General features: G+C 43.5%; 1 protein-coding gene across 1 annotated transcript in view; it reads left to right on the forward strand.

Annotated features, from left to right (window-relative positions):
* Window positions 1-16,490, forward strand: part of RFC1 (replication factor C subunit 1) — a 90,039-nt gene extending 73,549 nt beyond the window's left edge. Inside the window, exons 22-25 of the mRNA XM_073608733.1 lie at window positions 891-1,036; window positions 2,746-2,959; window positions 3,729-3,917; window positions 16,034-16,490. Coding sequence (XP_073464834.1) covers window positions 891-1,036; window positions 2,746-2,959; window positions 3,729-3,917; window positions 16,034-16,135 — 651 coding nt within the window. The 3' untranslated portion in view covers window positions 16,136-16,490. The remainder of the gene's footprint in view (window positions 1-890; window positions 1,037-2,745; window positions 2,960-3,728; window positions 3,918-16,033) is intronic.
* The last annotated feature ends 834 nt before the right edge of the window (window positions 16,491-17,324 follow it).

Here is a 17,324-nt window from a genome sequence, read left to right on the forward strand (position 1 = left end):
TGGATTTGCCTCGGTCTCGCAGCAATATCTCTCCCGTAGCTGGGGGGCTGTGTTCCCAGGCTCTTACTGACTGCAGCTATGAAACTGTTGCATCGCTTTCACTTTGAAGCCAGGAGCCGGCTGAACAAAACCCACACAAGATGGCTGCTACTTTAGCCGTCAGCTTGTGATTAAAGGTTCACTCTTTGGATGGACGCAGTCTGTCCAAAGAGCTAAGCTGGCTATAGCAGAAGGAGGTACTGTTTAAAGAAAACCCATATGGAGTAATATGGACACTGACATTGTTCACCTCCTGGAAATACTTTCCGAGTCTGACTTGAAAGTTTTTGTATCCTGATTTCTAGCATTTGCTGTGGCTTGACTTGCTTACACGGTCATTTTATAGTTGATGACTTGGTAAGTTTTGAACGCAATAAAACCAGCATGACAACCAAGTAACTATTTTTGGAAGTGGCAGCCTCCTTTTCTTTCTCTGTACGGGTTTTTTTTAAGTTTCATGTGTCTCATAGTTCTGTGTGTATTCATTAATCTCTCTGCTGATTGCAACTGATCAAACCAGTTTGGTGTATGGCAAACCAGAGTAACACATTGGTCTCTATGGAATAAAGTTCAAAGTTCCTCATTAAGGAAGCAAAACATTCATATGATTAGGCTGTGATGGAAGTAGCGTTCAAGACCTGTGTGCACCATAAAAGTACTAAAGTCAGTGGGGCATCATAACAGCCAAGCAATTTCTATATGTTCAAAAGTAGAACTGCATTGGCAGCTTCCATTTTTCCCTGGTGATAGAGAACACATTCAGCAAGCAGCTAGTATATATCTGACATGGTACCATGTTCTGGACAGTTTCAGTCTTTTGAGATGTGACGCTGCCAATTTTTTCTTTTTAGGCCATCTATGCCAGTGTCCTGCCTGGGGAATTGATGAGGGGTTACATGTCTCAACCTCCACATTTTCCTAGTTGGCTTGGGAAATATTCTTCTACTGGGAAACACGATCGTATTATACAGGAGTTGGCTATGCACACATCTTTAAGGTAAAACTGTTCTACTTCTCTGGACTCCAATAGCCGATTATTTAATGCTGAAGCCTAATCTGCTTATATTTTCCTGGTCCCCTCTCCCATCATTAACATGCCAATGAAATAAAAAAAAAACAAAAAAACACACACAAAAAAAACCCCCTCAATTTTCATGACATGCCTTACTTTAGATCCAGTGAAATCATTACTAGGTTGTGTTTCTCTAGGCAATGCAGGCAGATAATAGCAGGTGGGAGAGGCCAGCAGCGTGCTGTACATAGCTTCCTAGAAACAATTAGAACACCCTGCTTCAGTATTCCTCTCCTTGGCCTTAATGGCAAGCAGTGGTCTGGCTCTTGGGAATAATTAAAATGCCCTGATGGGTGGTTGTGAGTAGTTGGAGTTTCTAGGTAGACTGTAATTACATGCAGACCACCCTAGCCTTTATTAAGAGAACTGAAATCCAGTACATGAAATATGCTGCCAGGGCCAATCGGGCTGGAGTGGTTAAAGCTAGAAGATGCTGGACATCCCCCAGCCAGGGAATGAGGTGGACTTTTATCTGATTCTGTGCATTTTTTTTTTTTGAGAATCTAACAGTGTGCAGTGCATTTAGAGTAAGCAATATCAGTACAGGAGTGGAGCCTGTACAACTGTGCAAGACTGAAGTATAGACTGGAGTTTAGCTGTAAATAATAAATTTATACATTCAGTGGGAACACATTCAGATAACATTGACTTTGGTCTGCACTCTATCAAATGTGGGTGTTTTTAAAGTGGTTCTAAAGTCGGGACTTTTTTTTTTTTTTTTACTTTAATGCATTCCCTGCATTAAGGTAAAAAATGTCCCTGTAATTGTATTATCCCCACCTCCCCAAACACTTACCTGAGTCCTTTCTCGATCCAGCACTGTGCCCCTCTGCAGTGGCACACTCTTCTCTTCCTCTTCTCACAGGACACAGAGGCAGCAGTGGGAGCGATTTGTCTCCTGCTGCTGTCAATCAAATCCTTTGAAGCAGAGTGCGGGGCTGAGCCACGCTGTGTGTTTCTATTGATTCATATGGAGCTAGGGAGAGCAGCCAACTTGCTACAGGGGCACTTGCAGAAGAGGATGAGTGGAGAGCACTGGCAGGGAACTTCAGAAGAGGAGGTAAGAGACCGCTTTTTGCAATACTATTGCACAGAGTGGATAAGTATAACCTTTTTGTTTTTTATTTTAGAGGGAAAAAATTGCCTTTAGAACCACTTTAAGTTAAGTTTTGTATGGCAAGCAAATCATTAGAGCTCTGTCTCCAGTGCGATAAGTCAGCAAGCGAGTGGATAGTGTTTCTTTCTAGCCTCTGGCTGGATCCATAAAATAAGTATGTCTGTGTGGTCCATAAACCGATACCCAGCTGTAATCACTCTTAAATTAAAAACAAAAAACAAAACCCAAAAGCCTTCTTAATTTGTACAATATATCAACACACACCTATTTCTGGGAGGGAGCTGTAAGAGGTGTTTTTATTTTGATTGTGCACTAGATTGGGGTGATCTACTAAAACTGAAGCAGCTGTACATAGTAACCAATACATTTTTTTTCTTCAGCTTGGTCAGGTAAGCTTTGAAAATGAAAGAAGCCGATTGGTTTCCATGCACATCTGCCCAGATTCTGTCTGTTCTAGTATTGGTAAATTCTCCTCAAAATTTACAATATATTCATACTTAATCTTTTTTATGATTAGAACGCGGGCAAGTAAGGGTGCTTTGAATCTGGATTACCTGTCCTACATGAGGGACAGACTAGTGCAGCCACTGATAGCCCAGGGCTCAGATGGTGTGCAAGAAGTTGTGGACCTAATGGACGCATACTACTTAATGAAGGAGGACTTTGATAACATTATGGAGATCTGCAGCTGGGGAGGAAAACCAAGCCCTTTCTCCAAAGTTGACTCCAAGGTAAGAATTTGTGTTAACAGGAAATGAGCAGATTAATGACGTTTTTATATAATTGTATGTAACCCTGATCATTTTGAAGCATATGTAAATGACATCATGAGAAAATACTTGCATGTTGGTTTGGAAAAGTGCAGGCTACCATAGTACACCTTGTCTCAGGGCTGTGACTACACTAAACAAAAATTGAATTCCTGGGGTTTAGCTGTTGTAGTCCAGTGCACATGCAGTAGCTGGACTTGTGCACAGGATTTAATAATATATCCTTTCTCAGCTGCAATTTGCTGGAGATATCCAGCCTTGGATTTACTCTATGCATTGGTGGATTCAGAATGTGTGAGCTGCTCTATTCACTAATAACTGGAATAAACCAGCTTGCCACATTTCTATAATGGTAACTGCAATAGCCGCAAAGTAGTGGAAACGCTGGGGTTGATTTACTAAAACTGGAGCAGCTCTGCATAGAAACCAATCGGCTTCCAGGTCTTATGCTGATTGGCTACCATGCACAGCTGCACCAGATTTTTCACGCTCCAGTTTTCATAAACCAACCTCCGTCTTGCACACTACCCGACCTAAAGCTTTTCAAATATTTATTGAATTTAAAATATCTGCTTATTAAAGCTTCAAGATTTTTCAGATCCTTTGATAGTGTTTTTCATATACCATATGCCTGTCACACCTTTTAGTTTAGCTGCTTGCTTTTATAAGTGCTTTTAAATGGTACACACATGACAGTATGTTACTAGACTGATTTACACTTCTGTCCCAGGTGAAAAGCGCTTTTACACGCAGCTACAACAAAGAGGCTCATCTTACCCCTTATTCTCTGCAAATGGTAAAAGCCACTAAACGAGAAACTTCCTCATCGCCTGATATGGAGTATGGTGAGGAAGTGAATAATGAAGACAATCCGGCTCAAGAAAATGAAGATGATGTAGGCGGAGATGCCATGATCAAGGTAACTCATCAATTGTTCATCTCTCCAGTTATTAATAGTCCTGCTTTTTTTTTTTTTGTCTTTTCCATTAGTGAAGATGTCACCAGTGTTTTTGTATGGATTTGTTGGTGACAGCTGATACAACAGAGGATCAGTTAAGACTGAGCTCCACAGATTCAGTCTCCTATATAGTAGAGTTTCCCCTTGTAGAGGGAAAAGTGGAACAAAGAGCCAGCCATGTGTGCTGCAGTGCTTATGTGCTAATAAGGAATTTGGTGATGGGGGGGGGGCGCGCAGAGAGATGATCCCCATCAGTCTGTTACTACATCACTGTCCAGTTGGCAAGTCTATGGTTTCAAACTGATGTAAGATGAAATTTGGTTTTTGCTGTGAGTGCTTGATGCTGTTCCTGGTCCCTACACCTGCTCAGTTCTAGTAATTAAGGAAACTGCACTCTTAGGCTCGGTTCACACAGGGGCAACACGATTTCAGCGCGACTTTGTATGGCGGCTTCAACGCGACTTCAGCGCGACTTTAGCAAATTACAACGCGACTTCAAGTCGCCTCCAGGACAGGCGACTTCGGCTGTGGCCAATCACAGGACAATCAGCTCTCTGGGAGGGAGGGTTTTCCTGGGCAAACGAAATTTTTTGCCTGCAAAGTCGCTTGACTTTAGAGAGAGATCCGACTTGGAGGCGACTTCCATTGATTTCTATGGTACAGGTCGCCTACCAAGTCGGATCCAAGTAGTACAGGGAGTACGCTCTGAAGTCGGAGCGACTTCAGTAGTGTCTATTAAGACGCTCCCATTCACTGTCATGTGAATCTCTTTCTGGGGCGACTTGGGGCGACTTGAGGGGCGACAAGTCGGATCCCAAGTCGTCCCAGTGTGAACCGAGCCTTAATGGATGTTGAAAACTTTTAATAAAATGAGAATTATACTGTGAATAATTATATACTAATTGTTACATAGAGATGCCACAGGCAAATTATTACATTTTTTTTTTTTTTTTTTTTTTTAATTTAATAATTATTACATACAAATTTTCAATCCTAGAGCGAAAAAGTAGCTGATTATTAAAAAAAACAAACATTGATTTTTGCTTTGAGCACTCTGTGCTAACACCAACCTTAGTTGTGTCTTCTGTACCCTCCGCTTACACAGTATTATACAGTACTGGGATACTAATAGTGTTTATTAAAGCCTTCATCCTTCTGTACTAAATTAATCTGCAATTATCTGCAATGGCCTTCAGCGATGTGTGGGTCCTTAATAATTCTCATATTAAAATAACAGGGCCTTAACCCCCTAGGTCTAGGAAATGAAATGTTTTATTTCACTATTGAATTTGGAAGCAAGATGATGCATAAGCTATATCTGGCACATGACTCTGAGGTCTAAGTAGTGATGCATAAAATATACCAACTCTTGGCAACTAGATAAATCATCTTTTGTTTTTGTTACTAGATGACTGTGGGGTTACTGTGTATCACAGATTTTTGCTGTGTTACTCAATAGAATTTTCTTGTTAGAGTAACATGGCAAGGTTCCTGCCTCCAGCAAGTAGACCTGTCTTACTATTTCTTCCTTTTTTTTTTTTTTTTTTGAAGTTCAACATTTAGACACAATGCGCTTTTTAAAGACAATAGACCGGGGATATGCACTTAGCGGACCTCCAGCTGTTGCAAAACTAAAAAAAAATAAAATAAAAAAAAGTCCCAAAGAAGGTGCTACTGACTTCTAAGGTCCCACGATATTTGCGCAAATGTTTATCATTTTTTTTCAAAACAATATTTTTACTAAAAACCCACTAAAATCATGATTAACAGACAGCAAATTTTACCAAATTACTACTAAATAAAAAAGCTTAACCTGTATTGCGTTAATAAATAACAAATATTTGTCATTTTTACATTGCGCCTTTTTGCAAAATGGTGAAAATCGAAGGTACGCAAAAATGTAGATATACAGTACAAATTTCTCTAAAAATTTGAAGGTTTTAATTTACAGCTTTCAGAATTTGTGAAAGACCCCCAAAACCATATATTTTCTGAAAGCATATGACCTCTAGAATAAAAAGGTGCTACGGATTTTATTTATTTATTTTTTTTCTTTTAGACCCTGCAGTATTTTCACAAATTTCACATTATTAGCAGATAAAAACACAGCTAATTTACAAAATTCCTGCTAAATCCCTACTAAATATAAAAGCTTAACCCGTATGGAGTTAATAAATAAATATTTGTAAATTTTAAATTGTGCCTTTTTGCAAAATTGGTGAAAAATCAAACATATCCAAAAATTTCTCCAACAATCTGGAGGGTTTTCATTTTTCACTTACAGCTTTTAGAATTTGTAAAAGACCCCCAAAACCATACATTTTCTGAAAGCAAATGGCCAGTTTATTAAAAAGGTGCTACTGATTTTTGCAATATTTGTGCAAATGTTTATCAAATCAATATTTTCGCTAAAAATACACTAAAATCATTAATAGTGGGGGGCGTGGCCAAGATGGCGACCTGAGAGGAAGCAGGTTTTAGAGCTCTGCTGGAGATCCGTTTTAAATCCTTTCTCCTGGCGGGTTTTTCTCACTATAAAGTGGACAGAACAACTCCGGATGCCATACAAGACAAGACACAGGGGGAAGAAGCTTCGTTTTCCACCGGACGAGGAGAAAACAGCCCCACAGGGGACTCCCCACGTGCGAGCCTCTCCTGGCCGTGCAAAGAACATGGCGTCCCAAACGGACATGGAGGAGCAGGCAGACGCGCAGAGACTTGGCTTTCAAGAGGTGATGGCTGCAATAGCAACATGTCAAACTGCCCTGACTAACAAAATTGAGGCCGTCCAACTTGATGTTAGCCTCATTCGGCAGGACTTTGATAAACTCCGTGCTCGGGTGTCAGAAGCGGAGCAACGTGTGGGGCTGACGGAGGATACGGTCACAGAGCACACAGCCTCGATCCGCACCTTACAAACGAAGGTCAGAGCGCTGGAATTTAAGGTCGACGACGCAGAAAACAGGAATAGGAGGAATAACCTCCGACTCGTGGGTATGCCGGAGGGTGCGGAGGGAAAGAATCCCACGATCTTTGTAGAAGAGATCCTAAGAGAAATACTGCCGACGGCCCAGTTCTCGCCATATTTTACGGTGGAGCGCGCCCACAGGATCCCTCCAGTTCCGGGACCACCAGGATCTAACCCCCGCACTTTGATCTTTTGGGTTCTTAATTTCAGGGATCGGGACGAAATACTCCGTGCAGCTCGCAGAGCCGGTGAGTTAAAATATCAGAATGCCACCCTGATGTTTTTCCCCGATTTCTCATTGGAAACTCAGAAGCTATGTAGGTCCTTTGACCAAATCAAAGTGGGGCTACGGGCGAGAAATTTAAAGTATAGTATCCTGTTCCCTGCCAAGCGAGGGTGCAGGATGGGGAAACAGTGAAATTCTTTACCGCGCCTCGTGATGCTGCCGCATGGTTGGACTCTTTACCTCCACAACGTTAAGTGTAAGTTCAAACTCACTGCTTTATGCTCAAGCAACTTATGATATACCTGTGGTATTTTTTCTCTTTTTGAGTCTTTGAAGCAGGCTAATCACTCTGTCTTTTACATGGAATGGGGATCGGAATTTGATATACAATAGTTGCGGGGCTGGAACTCTACTGTGCAATGTGCTGTGTGGGGGAAGCAGTGGGGTCACCCTCTTACAAGATGAATGCCGGATGACAGCTGCAACTCATTAACTCTGTCTGGAAGCTACAACTTGTACTATAGAATTGGAGCGTTGGAAAGTGACCGACGTACCTTATGAGGCTGTTGCATGTCTACGATCTCTGCCCTTGCTTGGCAAGGCACAAATTCTAAGCCCGCCGGTCATATACACACGCAAGCTACAACACCTCTCAACAGGTTTTATAGGGGTCTGAAATGGAGACAACCCCCCCTTTTTTCAGGACAACCGCCTAATGTGTGTAGACGTAGTTAAGCAATCATATCCTGGTGCATGCATCAAATCAGTACACATAGACTGATGGTCGCTACAGATCTGGAGGTCTTATTTACCAAGACGAATGTCTGTGTATATTCTAATGAGCAAGTTGAGTGATGCACCGGAGCTGGTGTTGAGGTGTTGTGTGGACTTCACCACTCAAATAGTCTCGTCCATGTTGGAGGGAGTTAAACCTATATAGAAGACCTGCTTGGCCTTACACCGCTGCTGTCTTGGCTTGGGGCATTCAGCCCCCTGGTGCGGAAACATCAGCTATCAGGGGAGAACTATCCTCAATCACAACTGCCTAGGTTATGCTGAAATACTGCAACTGGGAAACTGAACTTCTCCGATTCCAGTTATAACGCATGTGACAATCCATAGGTTGGTTGTGTTAGGAGGCATACTTGGGGAGTTCTTAGCTGTGTTGATGCTATGGACAACAGGTATCCCTGCGAATCCAGGACTAGCTTGCCTTAATATGTCTGAATTACACTGTTAATGGTTATATACAAGTCCTTTTTTTTTCTCTTCTCTTTTTATTCTTATTTTATTAAAACCGTTTTGTATCTAAGATACGTACCCCTGGGGGCTCCTAGGAGATAAGTTATGCATAATGAACCAGCAACTCTGTTGCCTTGCTAGGTAACACTTCACGCTACAAGTGCTCGCCCTCTTTTAAGTATAGATGTTGGGGGTTCAGGGTGTGGAGCATCCTCGGTTCCGGGGGGGGGATGTGGGGAGGGGGGGGAGTTATCTGCCGTTGCAGTTTTTTGAAGTTGCAGCAATTGCAAGTTTTATAAAGGAGTGGCTTGATTGTAGCTGGAATGTTATTGGCTCGCACATGCTTATGCATTTAACCAATTCATATAACGCCTCCTTAGGCCTAAGGGGAACAATGACGTGGATAGAATATCTATATCTGGGGGGCTGGTGTGGTGGGGGGGGGGGGGACACGTGCGGATCTTGCTTATACAATTGAGTGTGGGAAGTGATGGCTGAGATATCTATTGTTTCCTGGAATGTCCGGGGTCTAAACTCAGCCACAAAGAGGTCACTGGTGTTTAAATACTTACAAAGGTACAATCCACATATTTGTATACTTCAAGAGACCCACTTGATAGGCAGACGTGTCTTAGGACTCCGGAAGGCATGGGTGGGAGCTCATCATCATTCCACCTACTCAAATTATGCTAGGGGTGTGAGCATTTTGATCCGCAGGTCCCTACCTCTACAGATCCTAGATATTAAGATTGACCGGGGGGGCAGATATGTGATTATTAATGCTTCACTTTATGATAGAGGATTGGTGCTGGTAGGCCTATATCTTCCACCTCCGGCTGATGCACAATTGCTAAACGACATTATGCATTTGGTAAAGGGATTTAATGTGCCTGAAGTTTTCATTTTTGGTGATTTTAACATGGCTCCATCACAGGATCTGGACAGATTACACATGGTGACCCGTAATGCAGTGGCCTTGGGGGGATGGGCTGACACGTTTGCTCTTACAGACGTGTGGCGTCACTTTCACCCAAATAAAAGAGAATATACGTGCCACTCGGCCTCCTATCGAGCACTCTCACGTATAGACCTTGTATATGCTTCACCCGGGGCCTTGCGTTGGGTAGGGGCAGTGGAGCATTTGCCTCGAGGTATCTCAGATCATGCCCCTGTCCACCTTAAAATCTCACTGCTTAAATCTCCGGGGCTTAAATTGTGGCGTCTGTCCGGATTCTGGGCCAAGGATGATAGAGTCCAGGAGACAATGATAGAAAATATTTGTAACTACTGGAATGAAAACGGCGATTCTGCTAATGCTAATGTGTTATGGGATGCTTTTAAGTCAAAAGTGAGGGGGGATTATATTGCCCGTATCTCTTTCTTGCAAAAAGAGGCCTCCAAGACTAGGGAGACACTGGAGGAAAAGGCCGCTAGATGTGAGTCAGACTATATTCAATCCCCTAATAATAACAATTATTATTTATGGCAGAACTCCCTACGTGAATTATCCCTGCATAATGTAGAACAGACTAAAAAATCTATGCTATATACAAAGCAAAAAATATTTGAGCACGGAAATAAGAATGGACGTCTGTTAGCTTGGCTAGCAAAGAACCAGGCAGCCTCCACCCACATAGCTAGTATCAGGCGCGCCGATGGACAATTACTCTCATCACCTGAGGAAATAAATGCTGAATTCCTGAAGTTTTTCAGGGAGGTATACACCTCTAGAGCCCAGTTTACGCCAGTGGAACTACAGGAGTATTTAGATGCAATCCCTTTCCCGTCCCTCTCAGAGGAACATAAAAATTTATTAGAGGGGGATTTTTCCCTGGAGGAGGTCCAGACTGCAATTGGTAGTTTGCAGTGCGGGAAAACTCCGGGTGCAGACGGCCTTCCCACAGAATTCTATGCACAACACATGGAAGTGCTTGCCCCTAGATTGAAATCCCTCTTTTCTGGACTGGATCAGACAGGTGCTCTCCCAGAATCTATGGAGGAAGCTATTATAGTTCTAATACCCAAACCTGGTAAGGACCCGCAGGAATGTGCATCCTTTAGGCCAATATCTTTACTTAATGTCGATGCAAAAATTCTAGCTAATCGATTGTCGTCGGTTATCTCCACCCTGGTCCATGTCGACCAAACAGGGTTTATGCCGGGCAAAGGTACCGACATAAATCTTAGACGCCTTTTCCTAAACCTTTCGTTCGGTCATGATACTGCAGGATCTCGGGTGATTGCCTCCCTAGACGCCGAAAAGGCGTTTGACTCTGTAGAGTGGTTGTACCTTTGGGGGGTGTTACAGCACTTTGGGTTTGGACCCAGATTCATACGCTGGTTGCAACTACTTTACAGAGCTCCCAAAGCTAGGGTATGCACTAATGACCGAGTGTCAGACGCTTTTTCTTTACACAGGGGCACCCGTCAAGGATGCCCCCTATCCCCTAGTTTGTTTGCCTTGGCCCTGGAACCACTAGCAATCTTAATTCGTGAGTCACAAGAAATTAAGGGAATTCGGGTTGGCAGTCTGGAAGAGAAAATATCCCTTTATGCGGATGACACGCTACTCTATCTAAATGACCCTGGACCCTCGTTGTCTGCCGCCCTGGTGTTATTTGATGGATTTGGTGCGTTATCAGGCATCCGAATCAATTGGAACAAATCGGTCCTTTTCTCACTGGATATGCAGTCCCAAGGCCCTCACAATCACACATCACTACAGTGGGTTAGCGAATTCAGGTACCTTGGGGTCAAGATATCTAGGGATGTTGCCCAATATTATACACTGAACCTGCTCCCGTTGCTTAAAATTCTAAGGGAAAAATGCCAGTCTTGGTCCGGACTTCCATTGAACTTATTAGGCCGCATAAGTATCCTCAAAATGGTTATCCTACCTAAGTTTAATTATTTTTTCCGGAACAGTCCGATTTGGATACCGCAGAGCTTCTTTCAAGAAATTGATAAATGCATTACTGCTTTTATATGGAATGGTTCCATACCTAGACTGGCAAAAACCACACTCCGCGCACCGACACAACTGGGGGGATTGGCCCTCCCGGATTTTCGGGTGTACTACTGGGCAGCTATGCTGGTCACTGTATACTGGTGGTTTGCGGCGAGTAAATCTAACGCTGCGGTTTGTGTAGAGGCAGCCTGGCTAGGCTCCCTACAGGAACTACAAAATTTGGCGTATAGAGGAGTTGGGAGCATATAAAAACCTCCCCGCCCCAACTAAGGCAACGATGAAGGTTTGGGTTGCAGCTAGACGTCGGTTCCTCATAGCGGGTCAGTGGTCACCGGTCCAGCCTCTCTGGGGAAATCCCAACTTACCTCATTTTAGGTCAATACCAGACCCCCAGGTGTGGGCAAGATTCGGCATTAAGACACTAAGGGATATTATGCCTACGGGTATACTGATGTCATTTTCGCAACTAGCAAGGAAATATGAGCTACCTGAGTGGATGTTCTTCCGCTATATTCAACTGAGGCATGCGGCCAGGGCCCAATTCCAAACGCAGCCTACTCTGAAATTGGACCCCGTAGAGAATCTACTGTCTTGTGAGGACCTAATAAAGCCACTTTCGGCTCTATATGGTATTTTACTGCCAATTGACAATGTAAAAATGGATAGACTATGGGAACAATGGAAGGCCGATATTCCAATGTTAGAAAGAGAGGATTGGGAGGACAGTCTTGAACAGAGCCCCAAGCTGGTTATAGCTGCAGGAGATAAACTTATACAGACCAAATTCCTCCATAGGGTTTATTTTACCCCGGTTCGTATGTCTAGAATATATCCAGATAGAGATCCACAATGCCCCAGATGTTTGACACATCCGGGATCATATTTACACATGTTCTGGGAATGTCCTAAGCTGTCAAACTTCTGGGAGGGAGTATTTGATCATTTAAACGTCCGCCTGGACTTGAATGTTCCCGTGACACCTGAATTGGCCTTACATGGTATACATGAGGATGATCAGAGATCGCACCATAGTAAATTACTAATTTCATATTTGCTCTTTTATGCTAAGAAAGAGATACTGTGTAGGTGGACCTCCTCTGTCCCCCCGGATGTAGCTACATGGGAAAATAAAGTAAATGCTGCTCTGCCACTATATAAGTTGACGTACATTAACCGGGGATGCCCATGGAAATTTGACAAAGTTTGGTCATCATGGGCATCGATTTAGACAACGGGACACTATCAGTAGAGCGGAGGATATGCTGATTGACCCCTGCTTTCTTCTGGTGTTTCTGGTTTCCACTGTCTTCCCCCCCCCCCCCCCCCCCGGGGTTATGTTCCCTACTGGTTTTTCCCTTTCCCTGCCTCCTTCCTGTTCTCTCCCCCCTCCATTACTCAAATATATAGCCCCTGAGCAGGGAATAACGAATATACTGCATTTGATAAGGTTTATGGTCTTGGATCTCCTCTTTTTTTTTTACATTGGTTCACGGTATATGCTTTGTGTGAAATGCTGACAAACCTGTACTAAATATACTTTATGTATAACAAAATGTGATTACATAATATTGTAAATGTTAATTCTACAATAAAGCACTCCTGGTTGTAAAAAAAAAAAAATCATTAATAGTGTACCTAAAAAAAAAAAAAAATAACAAAATTCCTGCTAAATTGCTACTAAAGCATAGTTCACATATGGCATACTAAAGTGTACGCCCATGGAGGGCCATGGTGGGGGGCGGGCGGGATGTTTACCCCCCACAGGTATTCTGTGCATCCCCGTACAGGCAGTCCCAATGTCAATTGGGATGCAATGGCTGCATAGGCATAGCTGCTGTTCCCAATCTGACATCCATGTGGGTACATGACCCCGAACGCAGACAGTGTGAGCTCAGGGACATGCATGCGGTCCTAAATGGATGTAAAATTGGGAGCAATGGCTCTGTTCATCCAGGTGCTACATCCCAAATGACATCAATGGGACTGCCTGCACAGAGATGCATGGAACACCTGTGCGTTCCCATAAAGGTATGCTGTTTATGCCCTGTGTGAACAAGGCCTTAGGCCCCTTTCACGCAAGCAGACCGATTGGGTCTGCCTGTCCGTTTTTCAGGCGGGCCCAATCGGACCACCCTTTGTTCTCTATGGAGAGGCTGGTGTAAATGGACATGTCCGTTTACACCAGCCTGCATCCGATCCAGTCCAGTCTGCTAAAAGCAGATGGATGGGGATTCTATTCCCCATCCATCTAGCAGATTGGATGGTGTTGGATGGAAATGGACAAACGGTCCGTTTCTATCCGACTGCACCATAGAGAATAGCGGGCTGTGTCCGCTCTGCATCAGCGGAGAGGACGCGGACCTGTCATCCACCTGCTCAGCAGGGATCAGCAGACATCTGCTTGACAGAGTCTGCTCCATGTGAAAGGGGTCTTACCAGGAGCGGCCGGTCCATTAGGGGCGTTTGTATGATTTGTTGTTTTTTTTTTTTTTTTTCCAAGCCGCATGATTAGAGCCCTAAGGCTCTAGATCAGGGGTCTCGAACTGGTTTCCCTCCAGCTGTTGCAAAATTACAACTCCCATGAGGCAGTGCAAGGCGGACAGTTACAAGCGTTACACCCTCAGGCAAACGCTTGATGGGACTTGTAGTTCCGCAACAGCTGGAGGGCCACCAGTTTGAGACCCCTGCTCTAGATGGCTTGAAAAAGATTGGGCTCAGAGCATTTCACTTCGAACCCACTCACTTGTGACCAATAGCGAAGTAAAATTAGCTATTGTCTTCCGGCTTCTCCTCCTGGCCAATCAGGACAGATCGGGTTGTCCGGGAGAAGAAGCTGAGGGAGCCATGGGGGGGGGGGCCTGTTCTTTGGTGAGATGTCAGAGGTATAAACAGACCCCCATATCTTTTTTTGAGACTGAAGATAGTTCCTTTCTCTATAGCACTTTACATGAATGAATGGAATAGAGATTCCATTCATTCATGAAATGCAGCCTTATACGTTGTAACACTCGCAGTTACAATGATCAGCTGTCAGGGGATATAGCAGCAATCGCTGCCTATATATCCATTGTACGGGGGGGCTTGGTATACCAAGCCACAACTCCACCCCCACTCTCCAAGCTGACAGATCACGCAGATCTGTGTAGGGAGAAGCTGCAGGAGGGAAAGAGAGATGCCGCTCAGAGCGGCCGTGGATCGGGGGTGGTTGCGGGGGCAGCATGGGGGTGATCAGAGGTATTGGGGGACACATGTGGACCCCCCAAGCTCCATGCAGCACCTGAAGCCGACAGGAGCATCAGAGGAGGGATGCCGGCTAATGATGGTGACTGCGGGGAGCGGGTTTGCTGGGGGAGTTTGGATCAGGTGGAGGGGGGGGTAATTAGTGCTGGGGGAGAAGGGGGGTGAAGGGGATAAGAAGGGGGGAGTAGTTGTAACTGAAAGTTAGTTGCGGGAGGTGGAGAGGCAGGGGACAGGGAGGCAGCGGCTTGGGTGGGGGGACATGGTCACATTAGGGGATAATAACTCTGATCATCGGGTTGTAATCCGCTGATCAGAGTTAAAGAATTCAGCAGAGTCTGCTGAACAATTCTGATATAAGCTTATGGTCATTAAAGTGACCATAAGCTTATAGGTGAGGGAGATAAGAGGTCCGTGCGGGCACTTTTTTTTAGGTGCGTACGGACCTGGCAGTGAGTAAGTAGAGAGGAGATTGCAGTTTTAATTGGCAATCCATTGTAGAGTAGTTTGCAATACAGACTAGCAATGTACATTATCGCTCTTACTGGTCACTGGAAGTTCAACATGGCACCTTATTGCAAAGAACTCTGAGGATCTGAAAAAAATAATTGTTGCTCTATATAAAGATGGCCTAGGCCAGCGATGGTGAACCTTGGCTCCCCAGATGTTTTGGAAGTACATTTCCCATGATGCTAAACTACACTGCAGAGTGCAGCCCTGCAAAAACCACCCTTTGAACCCATCAGGATATTCCCGCCAGCAAAGTAGCTGTTCTGTTCTCATCGCATCTGTCAGAAATGTATCTGAACTGGCAGCCCATTTCTCATACTTCACAACAAGGTTATGTTAGGCCCAGGATAATTTTATCCTTTTTTATGTGGGTTCAGTGTTCCATTTCAATGAGGAAATTGTCCTGTCATCCTTGTACCCTGCTTCTAAGTATCCAAATACATTTTCTCTGCATTGCTGGAATGTAGTCAGAGCCTAAAAGCTACTGGTTACATTAGACAGATTCCCTGTTTGTTCTTTCTTTGGGACCTCGCAAGGGGCACTCTGCTTCAAAATCCACCAGTGCATAGTGGATCTGGAACTTGATTGCAAGAGCTTATGCTCTTAAACAAAAGTCTCTTCCTACATCATTTTGTGTTCACTCCACCAGATCTGTAGGAGTATTCTGAGCCTTTAGGCACCAAGCCTTGTCAAAAGTTTGCCAGTGTCCAATCACCTGACGGTACAAGCCTATAACCCATGGTATATGAATAATTTGTGTATTGTACTCCAAGATATGAAATTTACAGGTAAGTTTTAATATACAAAATACGTAAATCTCCACAAATCTGTGTATGAAAAAATCATCCTAATGTTCTCGCTAAAAGCATAATGTAGAGGTGGCCATGTTGCTTCCATTCTAATCACCTTATTTTCCACACTTCCAGGCAAAAAAGGCAAAAACATCAAAACCTTCCAAAACATCCAAAGTAGAAAAGAACGAAGCCAAAAAACCGAAGTCTAAACCGAAGACTAAGAAAGCGAAGTGATGAGTGTGTTCAGTGGACTCCAAGCTCGCATGAACCTCCTTCAAGGAACCACGGCTCCTCTACAGAATGAGACCGATGTGGGTGTAGAGAGAAATGGAGCAGTAGGCTCCCCCTTTCCAGGACTTTAGCGATCCGTGTACAGTAGCAGGGAGCTTTTTTACACAGTGTACGAATCAAGCAAATTCATCATGCTTCCATATCTTCCCCTCCAGCACTTTCTTTTCAGATGTACCTGTTTTACAGTCTTTGCTGCTCTTTTTTGTACATAGAAAATTGAACAGAATATGTTTTTGTTTTGTATGATACATTAATATAACTATATATAATTTCTCATTAAAGTAGTATAACAGAAGAATATGTTTTTAATATCTTCTGATCGTGCTAACTTTGTTAAGTACTAAAAAAGCAGTGCAAGAAATGAGAGAAATGTAGAAACCCATAGCCACCAGCAAAGACAGATCAAGGTAGCAGCTTTTGGCCCTGGACATTCACTGAGCCTTAAGCTCCTGCCTAATTTGCTTTATGATCTTGGTCTGGCAACTAGTCATTTTTCTAGGTTTGAGGTTATCATGCAGTCATCTTTAAAAACAAAATTCTTTCAGTTCCTTAGCCAGTGCCCTGGAAAGCACACAGCCAGTGAAGGCCAAACACTTTATTTGCAGACTTATACTAGGTCAGTGTCCTAAAAGGTGTTGAAGCAAGAAGGGCACAGTGGCGACTAGCATTGGCCTTCTCCATGTAATCCTTAATTCTGCAAAAGGCATTTATTGCTAACTTGACTCTATTAGGGCTAGTTTACACTTGCTTCAAAACAAGCAAGTGTAAATGAGCCCTTAGGAAGATTTTTACCTCACGTCTAGTCATTTTTGTCCAGTCAAGAACACGAAAAAAATAATTTACAAGTGGCTGTCACCGAAAAACACATTAATAACCTTTTGGAAATGTAAACACCTATGTATTTTACTGGGAGAGAAAGTGTTTGTTTTCTGTTTGTTTCCACTGGAGCAATTTCCTATCGGTTCTCTCCTGCCAGGGAGTAGTAGGAAATTTCTTTAAAGTGGACTCTATTTACATAGTTTTCCCTTTTCTCCCCTCGAGCTTCACAAACAGACATTTCAATTTTAATACCTTTTAAGTGTTTGTAATCTCCCCCATCCCAAAAAAAAAAAATACCTGGTTAATCCTGCCT

This window comes from Aquarana catesbeiana, linkage group LG01, assembly GCF_042186555.1.
Source record: "Aquarana catesbeiana isolate 2022-GZ linkage group LG01, ASM4218655v1, whole genome shotgun sequence".
Classification (NCBI taxonomy): Eukaryota; Metazoa; Chordata; class Amphibia; order Anura; family Ranidae; genus Aquarana; species Aquarana catesbeiana.